The sequence below is a fragment of the Cervus elaphus genome, chromosome 8 (genome assembly GCF_910594005.1).
Source record: "Cervus elaphus chromosome 8, mCerEla1.1, whole genome shotgun sequence".
Taxonomy (NCBI): Eukaryota; Metazoa; Chordata; class Mammalia; order Artiodactyla; family Cervidae; genus Cervus; species Cervus elaphus.
This window is the reverse complement of record NC_057822.1, coordinates 3,689,462-3,705,033: the sequence shown is the minus strand read 5'-3', so window position 1 is coordinate 3,705,033 and position 15,572 is coordinate 3,689,462. Positions and strand designations below refer to the sequence as shown.

General features: G+C 57.6%; 1 protein-coding gene across 2 annotated transcripts; it reads right to left on the bottom strand.

Annotated features, from left to right (window-relative positions):
• Positions 1-576: 576 nt before the first annotated feature.
• Positions 577-13,678, bottom strand: PLA2G2F (phospholipase A2 group IIF). 2 transcript variants are annotated; one of them, XM_043909037.1, is made up of 5 exons: positions 13,459-13,678; positions 12,762-12,814; positions 9,430-9,574; positions 7,932-8,041; positions 577-4,554 (listed from the first exon to the last, which is right to left on the bottom strand). In XM_043909037.1, exons 1-5 carry the CDS (start codon positions 13,566-13,568, stop codon positions 4,382-4,384), a joined length of 591 nt encoding a protein of 196 aa, XP_043764972.1. In that variant the 5' UTR covers positions 13,569-13,678; the 3' UTR covers positions 577-4,381. The 2 variants fall into 2 exon arrangements, with proteins under 2 accessions (XP_043764972.1, XP_043764974.1); XM_043909039.1 differs by having other exon boundaries at positions 3,297-4,554; positions 13,537-13,670.
• Between the last annotated feature and the right edge of the window lie 1,894 nt (positions 13,679-15,572).

The following is a 15,572-nucleotide window of genomic DNA, read 5'->3' as shown; positions in this document are numbered from 1 at the left end:
TGAGAGGGGTCGACTTTTCCAAAAGGCACAATGTGAGAGATGTGAGTTAAGTTGTATTTAGGGCAAAATAAGAACTATAGCTTCTGAAATAGTGCTGAGGAAATGCTCCAAAGAGTTAAAGAGGGGAGGAATCAGAATATACGTGATTTTGGTGAAGGAAGTTATGCACCATCAAGTACACATTTTGACAAAAGATTCCTGTTAGTCAAGAAGGTTGCTGTTTAGTTATGAGGAGCAGACGTCTCCATAAGTGATTTTAGTGCTTTTCTAGATATGAGAAGATGCTAGAAATTGGGCTCATAAAATCTTCTCCTGAAAATATCTAACTGTCTGAAGACCTGTTCTGCCACTTTTTCCCAGAGCACAGAGAGCCTCATTCCTGAGGCTCATTTCCACCCTGAACTCCTTTTAGGGAGTGTTGAAAGTCAGTGGCTGCAGTGTCTAGTGACTTCCTTCTTATGGAAGTACCTGGCAAGTGACAATTTTTAGTTGGCAGAGATCCCAGGGTCCAGTGGTGAATCTGACTCCTCCACCTGAGTCACAGCTCCTAGCAAACCAGAGATGGACAGTAAAGTGGCCAAAACAGACTTTTATTCAATAACTCCTGCAACAGGGGCCAGTATAGATTTGGGCTCAATTCCAAATACGTTTTCAAGTCCTCGGTTTTCTGTTTTTTTACTGGAGTATAGATGGTTTACGGCATTGTGTGGGTTTCTGCTCTTCAGCACCCTGAAATCCTGAGTTTTCTTAAGTGGGGATTTATAGCAGGAGTTGGAGGTGGGGACGGAAAATAGTTGAGAGGGTAGGGAATTCCTGCTGAACTGACCAAACAGGATTCTTGGAGAAGGAGGGTGGGGGTGATCTGATATCACTGGTGGGGGGAGGGGTGGAGGAGGAGAAATCTGATCAGATACTGAGGGTGGGTGGAGGTGCTCAATGAACTGACGTAGCAGGATTCTTACTAAAATGGAGTGACAGAAACCCACATGTGGAGGCCTGGTTGGGAAAAGATCTCACAAGAGCCTGCCCAAACTGTGGTCAAGGAGAACGTCTTTGTCGGTGGCCGCCCTCAGACCAGCGGAAGGAGGTCCAGTGCCCTCCTCAAGCCTTAGCATAACAGACCTCACTAACTTGAGGAGAGAAAGACCACCCAGACTGGGTTAAGCAGAGTCCTTCCTCAAAAACCATGGCCCCGTTCTCCCTCGCCACCTCCAGAGGTATCTAATACACCGTTGCAGCTCCACCCCCCCACTCGGGGGCCACTTCCAGGACTGACACAGACGTGCTCGGGCTCCATCCTGACCCCACCTGGCCCTATACGTCAAGGCTGTCGGTCCACGTGTCTGCCTCCCCCACCGCCCCGCCCCAGGCTGTGGGCTTCCTGTGGGCAAGAGCTGTGTCTGATCAGCGGTGTCTATCGTGAAGCCCAGTCTTGCCCATAGGAGACCACCAGGACAGGTTCACTGAATGAACGAACCAATCAATGGATGACCACGTCCAAGGCTTTCAACCTTTCGGCCAAAGAGTCCCTTTTCTGCTTGCAGTAGCTCATGTGAAGGGGCAGTAGGTACCGCAGGAAAAGCAGGGTTGCTCATGGAAGGATGAGTAGGAGGCCTCCAACCCCTGTCTGCTCAGCGTCCCCTTCCCCAGAGGTCACCCCTGGGTGTCCCAGGAAAATCCGCAGCTTTGGGGAGCCTCTGAAACAGCTGCTCTAGTTTCTCAGCACTTGGGGAAACTGATGCCCCTTACAGGCAAGGGGTCAAGCCAGGACCATGGAGCTGGCACCCTGCTGGACTCTTAGTCACTTGTCCCACTGGCCCCAGCGCCCCGAGTCCTCGTTAAGAAGGTGCAAGGAGGTGACATGAAAAGTCAGAGGCTGAGGATTCAGAGCCCAGCACCATCACTTTCGGCCTGGGTGACTTTGGGCAAGTTACCCGCCCTCTCTTGGCCTCTGTTCCCCAACAGAAAAAAAGATGGGATGGATGGAGAGCATCATGGAGTGGACGCCGGGCAAGCTCTCAGCCCACTGGCTGCTCACGCTGTCTGATCACTGGACCGCAGCCCTACTTTCCAACCCTCCCGACACTTGCGCCTCTGCTGGAGGGGGGCTGCTTCTGTTAGGCCAGGGGCAGGAAGGGGGCAGGACATGCCCACTGCTGGGCACCAGGGAACCCATTTTCCCCAGAGCCGGAGACCCGGCAGGGAGCCGCTGTGCTTTCCCCCGATGCCTGGCCAGTGGGTGCCCTGCCAGGGAGGATCCAGCAGCAAGGAGTTGAGGAAGGAGGCCTTTATTAGTTTGAGGAGGGGGTGTCGGGTCCTGTGAACAGTCTCTTGGGGTCGCAGCACCTGGGAGAGTCTGGGGTGAGGTTGGGGGGCAGGCAGAACCCCTTAGCAGCATATTCGCCTCCCAACACCTGGACTTTCAGGAGGGTGAGGGTGTGTTTGTGTGTGGAGGGGCACAGCCAGGGCTCCCATGGGCAAGGGGCCCTGGCCTCTGCGGTCCCCACCTCTTGGGGGGGGCTCCCCATCCTGACTCCATCCCTGCCTGGTGTTGGGGGGGTGTGGCAGGGGCAGAGATTCAGCTCAGAGAAGTCGGGGGTCAGCCCAGAACGAGGAGGAGAAGGTGGGTTCCTGGGAGGACCTTGGCGACTGCGTAGGTGGGGTCAGGGCAGGCGGGGGACCACAGCCGTCACCCCGTGTGGCCAGCAGGACAGCAGGGGGTGAGCGGTGGTCCCACACTAAGTGAGTGCTGACCCCAGCCCCCGGGGCAGGCGTCCTAGAAGCTGCGGTTCGGTGTGGCTTCGTCCAGTCCTGTCGTGGTTTTTTGTAGACATTCTCGCCACTCCCACAGCCCTCCCCTGGGGACTGTAAGTCCTCGGGGCGCCCTGGGGAGGGCCGAGATTCCTGGTGGATGTTCTGAGCATCCCTGGGGTTACAGCACTGCACCACTGGGTCCTTTGGGGTTGACACCAGACAAAGACAGAAGGCGGGATGTGGTGGGGCACCCTGGTCGCCCGGAGGCCGCTGACACCTGAGGTCAGCAGGGCAGGCAAGGAAGGCGTACCTGGGGAGACAGGAGGGCTGGGGCAGCGTCAGGGGGCGGCCTGCCGGGCCTGACCCTCCTCCCCCCGGCCCGCGGTCCCCTGGGCGCCAGCGGGAACCTGGGCCCGAGGGTGTCCCCCGTCCCCGAGGCTCCTCCACCCCCTTCTCCTGCCAAGACCACTGTGGTCTGGAGTCTGGTCTCCGCCCTGTCTCCCCGCTCCCCCCTCCCTTCCCTGTCCTCATCCTGTTCCCCGTCTACCCCTTCTTGAATCTTCCCCACGGCCCCGGTCCCTCCTGCCTCGTCTCCTCTTCCCCGAGCTGGGTTCCGGCTCTCCGCGCCCCCCGCATCGGGGGATTCGGAGTTGAGGCTGCGGCCTTGTCCCTCCTTGTCCAGGGAGAGAGGCTTCTGGCCCATTCCGCCCTGCCTGCCTGCTGCGTGGGGGCAGGCACGGGGGACGCCTGGCCGTCTGGGCCGGGACCCCCGGGCCTGTGTGTTGTCAGGGACCCGGGGCACTGGGGTCGGGGCCTCCTCAGAGCTGGTCAGGGCTGCGGGGCTGTGGCCAGGCTGCTCCCCTGACCTGAGTGGGTCGGCGGGAGAGGCAGGACGGCCTGCCCGGGGGAGCACATTTGTGTGTGCCCCCATCTGGGTCCCTGTGGAGCTGGGGCGGGGCGGGGTGCATGTGGGTTCTGTCAGGGCCCAGGAGCCTGCTCGGAGGCTCTTTGGGTCACTGAGGCTGGATTTTGGGGCTGGGACACAAGCCCTCTGACCATCCGATCTGGGCCGGGACACGTGTGCCAACTCGATGGGGGCCAGGATGCTCTCTAACGGGGCTCTGGAGACCCCCAAAGCATGGATCACCCCAACTCGTCCCGCAGTAGCAGCCGAGGGGCCCCCAGAACCCAGACCTATGACCAGCACTCTGTCTGCCTGGGAGCCCGCTCCTAGGACACAGCGAGCTCTGGGCCTGTGCTGGCTGCCGCAGGCCTGGGTCTTGAAGACCCTGGGATCCACCCTTTCGTGCCTGGCTCAGTCAGCGAGAGGCCCCTCTTGGAGGCCCCCAATCTCTTCCACGCTTGGGAGAGACCCCAACAAGGCATGTGCCCCCTGCCATGTCCAGGACAAAGCCACATCCAGGGCTGGGCTGGAGGAGCCTGGTGGCCAGGGCCAGGACCCAGACCTTTCCTATTCCTCTGGGGCCAGTCTCGCTGGAGGGCTCCCGGGGGGAGGTGGCCAGACGCACCCCGGGGCTCCCGATCCACCCCCACGTCTGCCTGCTCCATCCACCTGGCCCCCAGAGCCAGAGCCTCCTCCCGGCCCCTCCGCCAGCCCCCGGGGGACCTAGGGAGGTGCGGGGGGCGGCTCGTAGACGCTGCAGCTGGGCGTGGGGCCCTGGCAGTAGATGTTGAGGTAGTTGCGGTGCTCCTCCCTGTATATCTGCTTCTGGAAGCACAGAGCCACGCTCCTGTCACACTCGCATGTCTGCTTGTCACACTCGGTCTGGTTGAGCTCGCCTGTGGAGAGTGGAGCGTGCGGACCCCGAGGTCACAGGGGGCCTCCGAAAGTGGTCCCGGGCCTGCTGCACCATCGTCCGGGGGGCCCACCCCGGGCCTGCAGGCACAGGAGGTCAGGGCCGGGGCCCAGCCTCTTGCATCCCCAGCCCTCCAGGGGCCCCTGACATGTGGGAAACAGAGAACCATGGAAGCCCAACTGGACAGTGTTGAGTTGGGGAAACTGAGGCTCAGGATGGGGTGTGGTTTGCCTAAGTCACCCAGCAAACCCGGGGCTGAGCTGGGGTAGAAACTCAGGTGTCAGGAACTAATCCCCCCCATCTCCACCCCGCCTTCTCCCCACTTTCTGCCATCACAGGCTTCCTTGCTTCAAGCCCAGAATCCCAACACCCCCACTCTGGAGGGCGCTGTGGTAAGGATGGAGGGAGCAAAACACTTATGCAGAGCTTAGCTCAGTGCCTCCCACGGAGCAAACGTTATTATTATTGGCCTTCAGAAATCATCTACCCTTGAGTTCTCAGCTCAGGTGAGCTTTAGGATACTCTGCTTGTCACTGATCTGCCGCTAAGTTGTGTCTGACTCTTTGTGACCCTGCAGACGGCAGCACGCCAGGCTTCCTTGTCCTTCACTATCTCCAGGAGCTTGCTCAAATTCATGTCTGTTGAGTTAGTGATGCCAGTCAGCCATCTCATCCTCTGTCGCCTTCTTCTCCTCTTGCCCTTAATCTTTCCCAGCATCAGGGTTTTTCTAATGGGTTAGCTCTTCACATCAGGTAGCCAAAGTATTGGAGCTTCAGCCACAGCATCAGTCCTTCCAATGAATATTCAGGACTTATTTTCTTTAGGATGGACTGGTCGGATCTCCTTGCAGTCCAAGGGACTCTCAAGAGTCTTCTCCAGCACCACAATTCGAGAACATCAGTTCTTCGGCACTCAGCCTTTTTTATGGTCCAACTCTCACGTCCATACATGACTACTGGAAATACCAAAGCTTTGACTATATGGACCTTTTGTCAACAAAGTGATGTCTCTGCTTTTTAATATGCTGTCTAGGTTTATCATAGCTTTCCTTCCAAAGAGCAAGTGTCTTTTAATTTCATGGCTGCAGTCACTGTCTGCAGTGATTTTGGAGCGGACAAGAAAATGAAATCTGTTTGGAGGGCTCTTAAAACAAAGGCTGCCCCACCCCACCCCTGGAGATTCAGATTCAGTGAGTCTGGGGAACCTGATAACTGCGTTTCTAACACGTGATGCTGATGCTGCAGATTCAGGGAACCCTCTTCAAGAACCACCCACTAGCCCAGTGGTTTGCAAACTTGCAAACTTTCCATCAGCAGAATCCTTTCTCTGATGTGAAACACTTTATCAAAGATGAATATCTCAAGTGGCTAAAAGAGAAGCCATTTGAGCTATAAAATACAGCAAAGGGCCAGCTGGACCACTCAGGGGTACCTCCCCATCAACGCTCACAGCAGCTGACCTGCTGGTCCCAGAAGTCTCCAGAACCCAGTGTGAAAACCACAGCTCAAGTTGGTCCACAGTCTTGGGGGTTGAGGAGGGAGATCTGACCTGCTTAATGGACTCCTCTCTCAAGCAGCGCCTCCACTCTCCATCTGAACAGCAGCATCTGAGGAACTCTCAGCCCTGGGCTGCCAAGGGGCCCCAGAAGTGCTTGGGTCCCCACCAGACTCTTTCCCAGAGAACAGGAGTCTTGAGTTTGTTTTTGTTTTTTTTTCAAAACTGACGTTGCTCGTGAGCTCTTAGTGAGGCGTGACACACAGCCTGGTTAGTGTAAGGGGACAGAGGGAGCCTGGGCCGCCCAGGGGACGCCTGCTGACCCCGGCAGGACCACTGAGGGGAGCTGCCACAGGCGGGGATGCTGCGCCCCTCTAGGAGGGAATGACCGTGGAGAGTCCATGGTAGAGCGAGGGAACCTGCCAGGCCTGGCTCCAGCATCTCAAATCCCTAGAAACACTGGGTGTTCCTAGCAGGGGGCCACCTCATTTACTGGGGTCCCAGTGAGAGAACTAGAAGGGAGGGAGGGGGTCTGCTCACATCCAAAGCCCTCAATGTACCCATGGGGAGACTGGAGCCAGGTGGGGAAGGACCCTGCCCAGGGCCACACAGGGAGGAGATGCTGGCCGAATCTGGGTGTCAACACAGGACTCCAGACTCCCAGGCCAGCCTGCTACAGAGTCCCAGAATCACCCGAGGATCTAGTTAAAAACAGAGAGAACTGGGCACGCTCCAAACTCAGCCCACTGGGTCAAGGTCACTCTCTAAGTTCTCCAGAGCTGAAGTGGGGCCTGAAGAATCAGGGTGTCTATTCAGGCGGGGGCCTCAGAGCGCTTCAGGGCTATATGCCAGAGCCTGTTAGATTCAGCAAGCAAGCAAACAAAAGCAAGGTGCCTGGTGAAATCTGAATTTCAGACAATAAACAGTTTTAGTATACCACCACCAGTGAAGTTACTCAGTCGTGTCCGACTCTTTGCGATCCCATGGACTGTAGCCTACCAGGCTCCTCCATCCATGGTATTTTCCAGGCAAGAGTGCTGGAGTGGGTAGCCATTTCCTTCTCCAGGGGATCTTCCCAACACAGGGATCGAACCCAGGTCTCCCACATTGCAGACAGACGCTTTACCATCTGAGCTACCAGGGAAATTTTAGTATAAGTGTATCCCAAATATTGTGTGGGATATACTTACACTAATTCTTTATTTTATATTAATACTAATTAATGTTCTGCTAAGATTTAGTATAAGTATGTCCCATGCAATATTTGGGCTTCCCAGGCGACGCTAGTAGCAAAGAACCCACCTGCCAATGCAGGAGAAATGAGAGAGTTGGGTTCGATCCCTGGCTTGGGAAGATCCCCTGGAGGAGGGCATGGTAACCCACTCCAGCATTCTTGCCTGGAGAGTCCCATGGACAGAGGACTCTGGCGGGCTATAGTCCATCAAGTCAAATAGAGTTGGACACTGCTGAAGCAACTTAGCGTGCACACACACACAGGCACACACACACACACCTATGCACACGCATGCACACACACACATGCACACATGCACACACGCACACACACACACAATATTTAGGATATTTGTTGCTCAGTCGCTCAGTTGTGTCTGACTCTTTGTGACGCTGCAGCACACCAGGCTTCCTGTCCTTCACCACCTCCTGCATTTTGCTCAAACTCATGTCCATTGAGTCGGTGTAAACTTACATGAAAACACTTTTCATTGTTTATCTGAAATTCAGAGTTACTGGGACATCCTATATTTCATCTGGCAGCCCTGCCCACAGCCCCCGGCACAGGCTAGGGCGATGGCTGGCAGTTCCTGCTTTTCCTGGGGGAGGGGGGTGATGGTGGGGGACACTCACTGCAGACAATGTTAGTGTTGTTCTCAATGGTGTAGTCATAGTGGTCCACGTAGGTGTGGCAGCCCAGGTCAAAGAGCTTCTGGTAGCAGCAGTCGTGGGCATGGCAGCACCTAGGGGCAGGGAGGGGAGGGTAGGCAGATGTGGCCAGGCTTGGCCCCTCTCCCGCCGGCAGTGAGCCCTGACCTGATCAACTGTTCCAATCCCTCACAAGTAAGACCTTCAGACCGTGGCCCAGAGAGGGCAGTTACTTGCCTGAAGTCACACAGCCAGAAGGAGTCAGGCCAGCGCTCCGGAATCTTGTCCATGACCCCCTCTCTCTGTCCTCTCCCCAGAGCTCCAGCTCTCCCTACCCGGAGCCCTGGCTGCAGCTGTCAGAGGGGTCCGGGTGGGAGAGAGGGGCCTGGGTGAAGTCCACGGCGGAGGAGACTGGCTAAATGAAGGGGCTACTCCTGACTGTGCAAGATGGCCAGGGAGGGACCAAGGTCTGGAGGGGTAAGAGGGGCTTGGGGGTGGGGGACAGGGAGCCACTGCTGATGTGGCCGTCCCATCCCCTCTCGTGAAAGGCAGGCAATATGCATTAGTCAATATGCAATATTAGTCAATATGCATTTATGAAGCCCCCAGGGATACCAGACTCGGTGCTGGCTGCTTTGGATGGGGGAAAGGAGCAGAGAACAAGCCACGGCTTCCAGGAACTTCCAGTCTGATGGGGGAGGCACGGTCCTGCCCTACAGAGCCTCCTGTCTGAGGAAGCAGGGGTCTCAGCCCTTGCTTTGTCCAGCTTTGTGATTACTGATCTTATGTGTGTTTGAAAGAACGTGAAAAGAAAAGTGAAAGTGAAATCACTCAGTCGTGTCCGACTCTTTGCAACCCCATGGACTGTAGCCCACCAGGCTCCTCTGTCCATGGAATTTTCCAGCAAGAGTACTGGAGTGGGTTGCCATTTCCTTCTCCAGGGGATCTTCCTGACCCAGGGATGGAACCCGGGTCTCCTGCATTGCAGGCAGATGCTTTACCGTCTGAGGCACCAGGGAAGCCCATGTGTGTTTGGGGACGGGACAAAGGTTCTGAGAATGGAAATTCTAGACCCTGATGCTGGGAAAGATTGAAGGCAGGAGGAGAAGGGGACGACAGAGGATGAGATGGTTGGATGGCATCACCCACTCAATGGACATGAGTTTGGGTAAACTCCGGGAGTTGGTGATGGACAGGGAGGCCTGGCGTGCTGTGGTTCAAGGGGTTGGAAAGAGTCGGACATGACTGAGCGACTGAACTGAACTGAACTTAATGCCTCCAAGCCCAAGACCTTGGAAATGGACGACAGGAAGCGTCCCAGATGGTTGAGGAGAACATAGGTCAAATGTCAGGCTTCTGGTTACAAACTCATTGAACAAGCCTCCTTGGGGGAAGGGCCTTCTCCCACCACTTGGAGATTGGACGGTCTGACCTGGGCTGTCCCAGCCCAGGTCTGAGAGTAACCCAGCCTCTCAGGACCTACCAGTCCACCTCATCCATGGGCAGGCCGCGGCCCCCCAGCCCGCAGTAGCAGCCGTAGCCCACGAAGGACAAGATGGCGTTCCTCCCGGTGACCGTTTCCACCATGGACTTGAGGTTGAGCAGGCTGCTGCGCGCCGCAGGCAGGACTGGGAGAGAGAACCGAGGGGTATGGTGAGCTCCCGGCCCCGTTCGTGGCCGTTCCCGCCTGCCTGGCTGTCCTCCCAACTCCCCAGGGCTGAGGCCAGGGGACGGGAGACAGGGGGCAGGGGAGGAGGGCAGAGGAGAAGGAGGGAGCACTCCACAGGGCGCCCCGTGTGGTGCACTGCCCACGTCCTCACCCTGAGCCCCACATCCCCCAGAATAAAGTGATAGTGGGCCCTGCCCGACGCCCTTCCATGCCTGAATCCATCAAGTGCTCACTGCTGCCCTGTTTTAAAAAAAAACCCATTTTACAGATGAGGCGATCGAGGGCCAGAGCATTTAGCAACTGGCACAAGGAGACATTGTTGAAAATCAGTGGAGGCAGAATTTGGACCCAGACAGGGAGAGCCCAGTGCCTGACACACCCTAAGGGGCTTCCCAAATGCCACGTGCTCTCCTGAACACGGTTCTGGGCCCTGCTGGTTTGGCCTGGCTCCTGGGCTCCCAGCAGGGCCTGGGGCCAGAGCATCTCAGGGTTAATCCGGAGACAACTGGGTGTTCTGGACTTGCAGTGAACACACTCACACATGCACAAACACACACACACACACACACGTGCCCATGTATACATTTCTTCCCCTTTATCCTTGTCTCACAGGTAGTACAACAACCCTTCCGATACCAGCAGAATCATGGAGTCGGCTTCCTGGCGTTCTTCAGGCAGCTCACCCCAGGGCCGTCTGCTGCCCTCCTGTTTCCCTGCCTCCCAGGCTCCCGGGTGTGGTGGCTCATGGCAAAGTCAACATCGAGCCTGGTGTTTGGGTTCTTACCTGGGTGAAGCTGTCCACACCCTCCCAACACACACAGGCAGGAGGGCCGGTCTTACCCCATTTTATGGATGAGCAGCTGAGGCTCAGAGAGGTGGTTTGCCCCTTGCAGCCTGGACATCTGTGGCAGAGCCCAGACCTGAACCCAGGTCCGTGACCCCCGGGAGCTGGGATGCCAGCTCACCACCCCTCACCCCTGCTGCTCCCCTGGGAGGCTCCTCCAGCTGTGCCCGGGTCAAGGCGCCTAGTTCAGCACCTTTCCCCCTGCTCTCAAGTCATGCTTCCCACCCCGCTCCATGGCCTGATAGAGGAAATGCACTGGGAGAGAGAGGAAGCCAAGAATTTCAGAAACAGAGCCCAGATGGAATCCCAAAGGCTGAAATGACTTGCTTCTGGAGACTTGGCTGTCCAACATCGCTAGTGATGATGGGGGAGCTCACCACCTCGACCTGCCTCGGTGAGAAGGGCACAAACTTTGGAGTCAGACAGATGCAGGCCCAGAACTAAGGCTCCCTAGGCCTCGGTCTTCCCATCTGTAAAATGGGAATAACAACCCCAGCCTCCAGGGAAGTGCAAGCACCCAGCTCGCACCAGACGCTTGCTCTTCCCAAGGCGTCTCAGAGAGCTGATTTAGGGAATCCTGCTCCACCTGCCTCTTCCAGTCAATCTTTGGGATTTTTGTCGTTACAGAGAATAAGTAGCAAATGAAAGAGGAAACAAAGGTGCGGGGAGAAATGGCCGACGACCTTAAGAGGGTGGTTTAGAGCTTGTAAATGGCTGTTTGGGCCTGGGGCAGGGAGGAAGGGGTCCCTGCGACCTGGGGGCCCGGCTCTGATTTGGCCACGATGGAAGAGAGAGGGGGGCTGGAAGGGTCCCCAGGAACATCAGCTTCCCCCAGTCCTTTCTGTTCTTCAGGGTTCTTGTCACCAGAATCAAATGTGTCCCCAGAAGCCTGGGGGTCAGACAGACCCCCATCTGCAAGCAGGCTTCTCCATTAGTGCTGCGGGGCCAGGGGCAGGGTTCATAAGTAAGGCAGACCCTCCCCTCCAGGGCCCGGGACCCATTGCCCGCTGTGAGGTCCTGGCCTCCTGCCCCTAATCCTATAGGTGTTAGCCCCGGTGGGGGGCAGCTTCCATCCCCAGGACCCCTCAACCATCAGTTCTCACCGAAAACTCACCCATCCACTCGCAGGACAGACACACGTCATACCCTTACACGCAGGCAGATGTAAACATACACTCACCTGCCGCACACTCTCCTCCATATATCACACAGTTACACGCACACTCACCCACAAATACCTCCTACCCGCACGTGGTCTCACAAACAGACCCACACTCACCTCCCACACCTATACACACACATACACACTCCCACTCTCACACACATGCAACACCCAGGGCGGCCATGTCCGCACTCCACTCAGAGCAGGAGAAACAAAACCTGTGTTCACTCAGCCTGCAGCCTCTGTGCCCGGCCCCTGGGCTGGGCTGGACTCAAGGGGTTATTTTCTAAATAACAGGCCACTGTGCCTGAATTCAACCAACCATTTCTCATGTCTGGCCACATTTAACTTCATTTTGGTTCTGGTATTGTCTTTCTTTGTCTCAAACCTGGCTGGGTTCCGGGGGTGCTGACCAGCTGGACAGCCAGCCAGTGGAATACTCAGCCTCTCTTCTGCCCACACAGGGCACCTGCCGCCAGGACGCCTGCCCGTGAGTCAGCAGCCTCGGTGGTCCAGGGCAGCGGTGGGGGGGTCCCTCCAGAAAGAAGAAGGAAGAGGCCCCTGGACCACCTCCATCATCTTCCGGTACGTCTCACACCCAGATACTGCTCCACAACACGTGTGTGCAGATGTGTGCGCCCTACATGCACCTACACACTCCAGAGACACACACGCTGCCATGAACACGTGCTTACCCCTCTTCCAGACGTGTGTTACGCAACACAGACATCACCATGTGCCAGACACACCCCCTACACATAGACCTGCGGATACCTGCCTGCAAGCTCACTAGCTCCTGTCTGCACGTACACGCGTGTGTACACAAACACGTTTTCCTGTGTACACAAGCGCCCCAGTGTCGCCGAGTGTCCTGACGCACAGACACCACCAGCACTTTATGATGCTTGCTCATTTGTGCGCCCTGCGCCCTGGAGGCTCGTAAATAGTTAATGCTGACCGCCCTGGGCGTGTTTACAGGTGGCTGGAGGAGTAAACAGCCCCACAGTGAGAACGAAGCCCGGCAGAGCCAGGGAGCAGAGACCCAGCGGCGGGTCTCAGAGCCTGTGGCCAGTGGCTGAGTCACAGGAGAAAGGCTGGAGTCGGGGTTGGAAGGAGGGGTTTCCCGGCACCTTCACTCACCGCTGCCGGCCAGGATGGTGATGATGATGAAACTCTTCATCCCCAGGCGAGATCTGAGAGGGGGAGAAAGCCCAGTCCTCAGTCTGTCCCTCCCGCAGTATGTGGTTCCTGGCCTGTGGCTCCCTCCTGGGCCTCGTTACATCCTCGGTCAACACCACCCCTCGATGCCCGGGTTCCTGCCGCCCTTGCCCTGTGATTAGCTCCTATAGGAAGATCTGAGCACCTCCCACCTGCCTGCACCTCCGGGAGGAGCAGCAATGCAGAGCCGAGAGGCACAAGAAGCCTCCTTCCTTTCCACCCCGAGCCAGGCTTCCAAGACAGGAGAGCTCCCTCTCTCGTGGGGTTGGATCTGGTCACACGTCAGAACCAGCCCCTTTCATTCGCACGCCAGTCACACGACCCCACCTGGTGGCTGGCTTTTGTACCTGGAGCCGAGAGACCTGAGTCCCTGGGTTCTAGCTGCAACTCTACATCCAAAATGCTGTGTGACCATCAATAGATCCCTTACCCTCTCTGGGCCTCAAGTGCCTACGAGGACTGATGGATCCCAAGGGCTCTGGTAGTGCAGAAAATGCAATATCTCAGCCATCATCAGAGGCTCAGACTTTCTGAAGAAGTGGGTTCTAGGAGCCAGCTCTCCACCCACCTCCCTGCTCATCTCCACCGAGGGCTCCATCCCAGGGAGGCAGGCACCTACCTGGAGGTTCTTGAAGAGGTCCTGAGCCTTGGGCCCCTCCTCCCAGGGGGGTGTCTAACCAGCCCCTTCTTCCTGTACCCTTTGGGGTTGGCCGGAGCCCCATCTGGCATCTTCTGGGTCCTGGGGGGCCAGCGACATAGGGCAGGCAAGGTCCACAATCTGCTCCAAAGGCTGCGGGGAGCAGGCCCCAGCGTCTTGCTGCCGCGCACTGGCAAGGGAGTGCCGGGGCAATGCCCCTGGGCAGGAAGCAGGTGGCACATGGCCTAGAAAAAGGAGGCCCCGCCTCCTCCCTCCGCCCCCGCCCCGCCCACGGCTGCCAGGTCACATCTCACCCCAGGGTGCTTGGGCCTGTGGGATGTACTGGACAAGGACTTGGCCCTTCCCCAGGCATCTGCAGGGAAACGAGCCCACGTTCTCTCCTTTCCCACCGGAAAGGGATGAGGATAAGTTAAAGAAAAGCATTCAGTGATGCTTGTTAAAGCACAGCCAGGCAGACCATTTATTCAAGGGGGTCGTTGGACCGGGTGGAGGCACCGCTGACTCCCAAGAGTCCTCGTAGAGAGAAGTTGAAGGTTGTGAGCCTGGCTGGGGAGAAGTTGCCATCGAACTTTCCATCAAAGGAACTTGTGAGAATCTTGCATCCTGGGGACTGATGAGCAGGCTTCTGGGTCAACGTGCTGAGGCTTCCCCGGCAACACTCCGAGTCCACGATAACCAAGAGAGAGAAGGCTGGAAACCGCTCTGATGGAGTCTTGCTGTGGAGGAGACAGATCAGATTCAACCCCAAATAGAACAACCTAGAAAGTGGGAATTTGTAGCCAAGGTGGAGGTCAGCGGATGGGAAATTACTAAGAAACACCAGGAGTAGCGGAGATTCTAGCTTAACCCACTGGAAGGATCTGGCTGAAGGCAGGGAGGGTGGCGTCACCTAGCGACGGGGGTGAGGAGCCCCATCAGACGTCAGGATGAGGGATCCTGGCCGAACTGACTCAGCAGCGTGTGCATGCTCAGTCTCGTCAGCCGTGTCCGACTCTGCGACCCCACGGACTGCAGCCCGCCAGGCTCCTCTGTCCGTGGGGTTCTCCACACAAGGATACTGCAGTGGGTTGCCATGCCCTCCTCCAGGGCATCTTCCCAACCCAGGGATGGAACCTGCGTCTCTCATGACTCCTGCACTGGCAGGCCGATTCTTTACCACTAGAGCCGCCTGGGCGCTCCTGACTGAACAATGCCGAAACGAATATGGAAGCCCAGAAGTTGGGGCCTAAGAGGAGAAAGAGAGTTCACGGAGCTGGAACAGGGTTGGGTCACGGAGCGGCTCTGTCAGGGAGGGCCTCCGTGTGGACACGCGTGTGCCTGTAGGACCTCCCTTCTAGTCTGGAAGCGCTTTAGTCTAGAATCTGCAGAGAACCCTCCACCTACACCTGCAAGCTGCGGGTGCCCACCTCTGGCTGAGACTGGAGCGGGCCACGGCTGCAGGCAGACGGCGGGAAGCCTCCAGCGCAGGCGTGGAAGGGCGAGCCCGCGCACCGGGGACGGGGCGAGTCTGCACCCCTCACCACTGCCGTGTGGCCCGACGTCCGTCTGGTGGGGCCATCCTAGGCCTCCTCCGGGCTTGGGCAGCACCCCTCACCTCCGTCACCAGACCCAGTGGCTGCCGCCTTCCTGGGCTCCACCCTGGCTTCCCAGGGGGCGCTGTGGTCCGTAGGGCTGCAGCGAGTCAGACACAGCGGAAGGGACTCAGCACGCACGCACGCTCCGCCCTGCTCCCCCCGCCGCCCCCCGGCCGGCTTCCGAGAAGCAGAAATGTCTCCACACATCGCCAAATGTGCCCTGGGGAACCTGGTCACCTCTGGCTGAGATCTTGGTGGCCTGGGACTCAGTGCCACTTGCCTTTTGTGGGGAGCGGGTAGGAGTGCGGGGGGTGGGGCGGCGGCTGGAGCCCTGGGAGACCCCCAGTGTGGACGGTTACACGGATAAGATGCTCTGACCCCAGCACCCCGACTTCATGACTCTGCCATCCTGACAAGCTAGCTCCGGTCCTTGGGCCTCTGTGTCCTCAGCTGCAGGGTGGGTATAACCAGGCGTCGCTGAGGAAGGATCCTGCTCACAGA

What these genes read in the sequence shown, in the direction of transcription:
- PLA2G2F (XM_043909037.1), bottom strand. Translation starts at nt 13,568, where the DNA reads ATGCCAGATGGGGCTCCGGCCAACCCCAAAGGGTACAGGAAGAAGGGG. An exon ending in CACCATCCTGGCCGGCAGCG is followed by an intron (nt 9,575 to 12,761) that starts GTGAGTGAAGGT and finishes TCTCTCTCCCAG; the next exon opens with TCCTGCCTGCGGCGCGCAGC. An exon ending in CAACACTAACATTGTCTGCA is followed by an intron (nt 4,555 to 7,931) that starts GTGAGTGTCCCC and finishes CACTCTCCACAG; the next exon opens with GCGAGCTCAACCAGACCGAG.